Genomic DNA, 5,000 nt, shown 5'->3' on the forward strand with positions numbered 1-5,000 from the left:
GAATAGGCACCAGAAATGAGAAAGGGCAAAGATTGATAGAATTCGCCGAAGCTCGATCCCTTAAAATTATGAATACATTCTTCGAAAAGAGACCCGGGAGGAAATGGACATGGAAATCACCATCCGGCATTAAAAACGAAATTGACTTCATAATCACCAATAGGCGTGACATCGTACAAGACGTAACCGTTATCAATAAAGTAAATGTCGGTAGCGACCATAGACTGGTCAGGAGTAGAGTTAAGTTACAGCTAAGAAGGGAACGAAACAAGCTCATACAAAAGCCTCTCGCTAATCTAACCAACATCAAGAATAAGGCGACGGAATTCAGTATCAACATCCGAAACAAATACTCAGCTCTCGAAGAAGATCTTGACATAGACCAAATGAACGACCAATTCAGTGAGATATTAATGGAAGCTGCACTTGAAATAGGGGGTAAAGACGAAAAAGAAAGGTTCAGTAAGCTTTCGGTAGAGACGAAAGAGCTTATGAAACAGCGTAGGGAAATGAAAATAACATCAATCAGAGACAAGATAGAATCAACATTCAAATTTAACATACGAAAAATAAACGAAGCTCTGCTTGCCGGCACCAGCCTTAAGGCAACAAAGAGGAGGCTCGGAATAGGGAAAAACCAAATGTATGCAGTAAAGAAACCCAACGGAGAGGCGACATACAATAAAAATGAAATTATCAAAGTAATAGAAGACTTCTATCGCAACCTATACCACTCAAACGACCAACCACATACGGAGACAAACACAACAATTGGAGATGTTCCAAACATCACGGTAGATGAAGTAAATAGGGCACTAAAAAGCATGAAAAGAGGAAAAACACCAGGAGAAGACGGCATTAGTGTAGATCTTATTCAAGACACAGGAGAGATTGCGGCAGTAAAGCTGGCCAGTCTTTATAACAGATGTCTAGATGTCGGTAAAATTCCGAAGGCCTGGAAAAACGCAATAATAATTTTAATACACAAAAAGGGAGACACAAAAGACTTAAAGAATTACCGACCTATAAGCCTCCTCTCAGTAATCTATAAACTGTTCACAAAAATCATCACAGCCCGTACCACCGATACATTAGATTCAAAACAACCCAGGGAACAGGCAGGGTTCCGCAGTGGATTCTCAACTACAGACCATATCCACACACTAGCTCAAATAAGGGAGAAAACGAACGAATATAGGAAGCCCCTGTGTATGGCATTCGTAGATTATGAAAAGGCATTCGACTCGGTACAGATATCTGCAGTACTAGATGCAATTCGTAAACAAGGAGTAGAGGAAATATACTATTAGATTATTAGAGGATATATATAGAGATGGTACAGCGACCATCAAAATCCACGCAGAAACCAATAAAATACCAATAAAAAAGGGTGTTAGGCAGGGCGACACCATCTCACCGAAGCTATTTACAGCCTGCTTAGAGGAAGTATTCAAGAAGTTAGACTGGAAAGAGAGAGGGATTAAAATAGGGAATGAGCACTTAAGCAATCTAAGATTTGCAGATGACATTGTTCTTTTCGGTGAGTCAGCAGACGAACTACAACAATTAATAAGCGATTTAAATAAGGAAAATCTGAAGATTGGCCTTAAAATGAACATGAAAAAGACTAAAGTCATGTTCAACAGTCGAACCCCAGTTAAGCAAATACAAATACAAGGCGAGGTACAAGAAGTAGTGAACGAGTATGTATACCTAGGGCAACTCATTCAGTCGAGTACATCCTGCGAAGCCGAGATAAAACGGCGAATCAGGCTAGGTTGGAGTGCCTTCGGTAAACTTAGTAATATATTACGAAGTAGTCTGCCACTATGTCTAAAGAGAAAGATTTTTGACCAATGCGTCTTCCCCGTCATGACATATGGATCAGAGACATGGACTACGACCAAGGCACTCGAGAGGAAATTAGTAAGCGCCCAAAGAGGAATGGAAAGGCTTATGCTAGGAGTTAGCTTAAGAGAAAAGAAAAGGGCCACATGGATCAGGCAGCAAACAAAAGTAGAGGATATACTCAAAACCATCAAAAAAAAAAAAAAAGTGGCAGTGGGCTGGACACATATATCGGAGACAGGACAACAGGTGGACAAAGAAAACAACAGAATGGGTAATACACGACACAAAAAGACCCAGGGCAAGACCAATGACTAGATGGCGGGATGAAATAGCAAAATTCGCAGGAGTAAACTGGAATCAGAGGACACAAGACCGGAATGACTGGAAAAGATTGAGAGAGGCCTACGTCCTGCATTGATACAGGCTGATGATGATGATATATATATACATATATACATTCATATCTATATACTTAAATCTATATGTAAATGTATAAAAATACATATATATGCACACACACACACACACACACACATATCTATATATGCCAAACATGCTACAAATGAACATCAAACATAAAACAAAGCAAAAGCAATTGCAAAATAAGCCAAAAGACCAAAGTTAACTCACCGCCTTGAATATCATCATGAAATCACTCCGAATTGTGTGACTGGAGAGCTTTCCCGTTACCACGTTTTATACCCAGCCTCACTTTGGCTCCGGTGATGCAATGCCTCAGGAAAAGGGGTTAGGGCGGAGGTGAATGGAGGTTTTATGGCCTTCAACATTGTGTCAGAAAGGGTTATTGATTTGGTTGATTGATTGATTGAGTTGATGTTTATTTATTTATTTATTTATTTATTTATTTATATTTTTTTATCTGTCTTTATATTTTTCTTTCGTCGGTTGTCTTTTGGTTCAGTTTGGCAGGGGGAGAGAGAGTGAGGGGGGGGGGGGAGGATTTGCATTGGAGATTGGTTGGTATTATTTGTTATGGTAGAGGGTTTCTATTATGATTCATGTTCATGATTTCGTTGCTATTTTAAGTGTGTAAAAGGATATGCAATGTAAAATATTAGGGGATTGTGAACTAATAAAAGTCTCTGATAGTCTTTATTCAGTAAAAAAACAAAAAACATTATCCATTCTCATTCAGTCCTTTTTCCTAAGAAAATATATATCAATCGGTCAATTGCTTTAGAATTATAACCAAACAAACAATATGAACACCGAAATAACAACACAAGGACAATCATCACCTTTTTCTATTTTCACAGGGACTTTAAACGCGTTCTGTGTGGGGGAAGTTTGCTTTCGTTAACCTCAAATGAAAACGTATTTGATGGAAGAATAGTCGAATCTCTTGACATGTTTTACTTTGCTTCCAGAAAGGAGGAATTAAAATGCTAAGACTAATAGAATGTGGATATTATTGTTATTTTTGTGGAAGCAAATGATTCTTGTTATTATCATGTAAACGATTTTCATGACAGATATATTTCTTGTTGATTATATAGATAATATTTTCGGTAATCATCGTGAGTTAAAATGTCAAATTTGCTATCTGTTTAAAACTAAGCTAGTGACTCATATATTTTTTTTTTCATAACAATGTCAAAATGATCTTACTCTGATTATAAACTAATCTTTCCTCCTATTCCCTTTAGTTAACTGGACTGTAATGACGTAAATGTAAACAAGTTCTGCTCTGGTGGCACGGGGAATCGAGAGGGAAATGAGCTTTTTCTGAGATGCTATAAATAGATCAGTGATGAGTGCCAGTGATTTATTTTCATCGTTAGAGACAGGTAGATTAGCAGGTATATAGATAGATGGATGGATGGAGTAAGTTAACTGCAGTCTTTTGTTTACTTAGCCAAATTTAAGGTACCTAGAGTAATGAATTGAAATAAGGAAACTAACAGTTGAAATATATTATAGAATGAAATTATATAGTAAAGATATATCGATGATGAGAGAAGTATATAGACCAACCCTCCCCACCTCCAACAACAACAACAACAAAATATATACATAACTCACCACACTTTACGAAATAATAATAATAATGATAATAAGACAAAAGACAGAAAAAAGAGGAGGAGGAAAAAAGAACAAATAAAGACTGAGAAAGTGAGAGGTTTCCCAAAAAGCTTTTTCAAAAACACAAAATGCAAAAGGGTCTAGGCGATGTTGCATCAAGAAAGCAAACACAAAGCAGGCCTGAAGAGGGTGACGTGCGTAAAATTAAGGGGGGGGGGGTTAAATAAACACACGTGTTTTTTGCGGAATTGTAACACGGAAACAGGTGGTTTTTGGGTCTTGCCAGTTCAATCTTTCCAATCTCGCTTTTATAGGCATGGGATCGAATGCTTTTAATCATTATTGCGATGTTCTTTTTTTTCAATAACGTGCTCATGATTTGCTGTATGGTCGCTGCTGTTGCTATACTTTGATTATTGTTGAAATATTTATGATATGATATAAGGTAATACCACCACCACCACTTCTACCACTGCTAGTACTACTATTGCTACTACTATTACTACTACTCCTGCTACTACACTACACGGGGATAATGATGTTAATAGAAATGATCATTATCATTACTATCATCTATTGTGACACTTCCTTTATCGGACAATCGTTATGATATTCATATTTTTAATCAATCATACTTTAACCATTCACTATTTATAAGAACATGATTATTGCCTTTTTTTCAATTTGATGCGTATAGACAGAGGGAGAAACATAGAGATGAATAGAGGGTATGCAATCAAGAGAGAGAGAGAGAGAGAAAGAGAGAAAGATAGATAGATAGAGAGATAGGTGTGTGTGTATATATATATATATATATATATATATATATATATATATATAGAGAGAGAGAGAGAGAGAGAGAGAGAGAGAGAGAGAGAGAGAGAGAGAGAGAGAGAGAGAGAGAGAGAGAGAGAGAGAGAGAGAGAGAGAGACCCAGAGAGTGAGAGAGAGAGAGAGACCTGAGAGTATGAGAGTGAGAGAGAGAAAGAAAGAAAGAAAGAGAGAGAGAGAGACCCAGAGAGCGAGAAAGAGAAAGAAAGAGAGAACGAGAGATATTCAGATATTTCTCACTGAACGCTAGCACATGCACCGATCGTCATGAGCTT

General features: G+C 37.4%; 1 protein-coding gene across 1 annotated transcript in view; it reads right to left on the reverse strand.

Moving 5' to 3' along the window:
• The window catches only part of LOC122247394 (uncharacterized), a 5,279-nt gene extending 2,575 nt beyond the window's left edge, over positions 1–2,704 (reverse strand). The window contains exon 1 of the mRNA XM_043006624.2: positions 2,482–2,704. Coding sequence (XP_042862558.2) covers positions 2,482–2,499 — 18 coding nt within the window. The 5' untranslated portion in view covers positions 2,500–2,704. The remainder of the gene's footprint in view (positions 1–2,481) is intronic.
• Positions 2,705–5,000: the final 2,296 nt, after the last annotated feature.

This window comes from Penaeus japonicus, unplaced genomic scaffold (assembly GCF_977035675.1).
Source record: "Penaeus japonicus unplaced genomic scaffold, GWHDUDI00000001_assembly GWHDUDI00000021, whole genome shotgun sequence".
Taxonomy (NCBI): domain Eukaryota; kingdom Metazoa; phylum Arthropoda; class Malacostraca; order Decapoda; family Penaeidae; genus Penaeus; species Penaeus japonicus.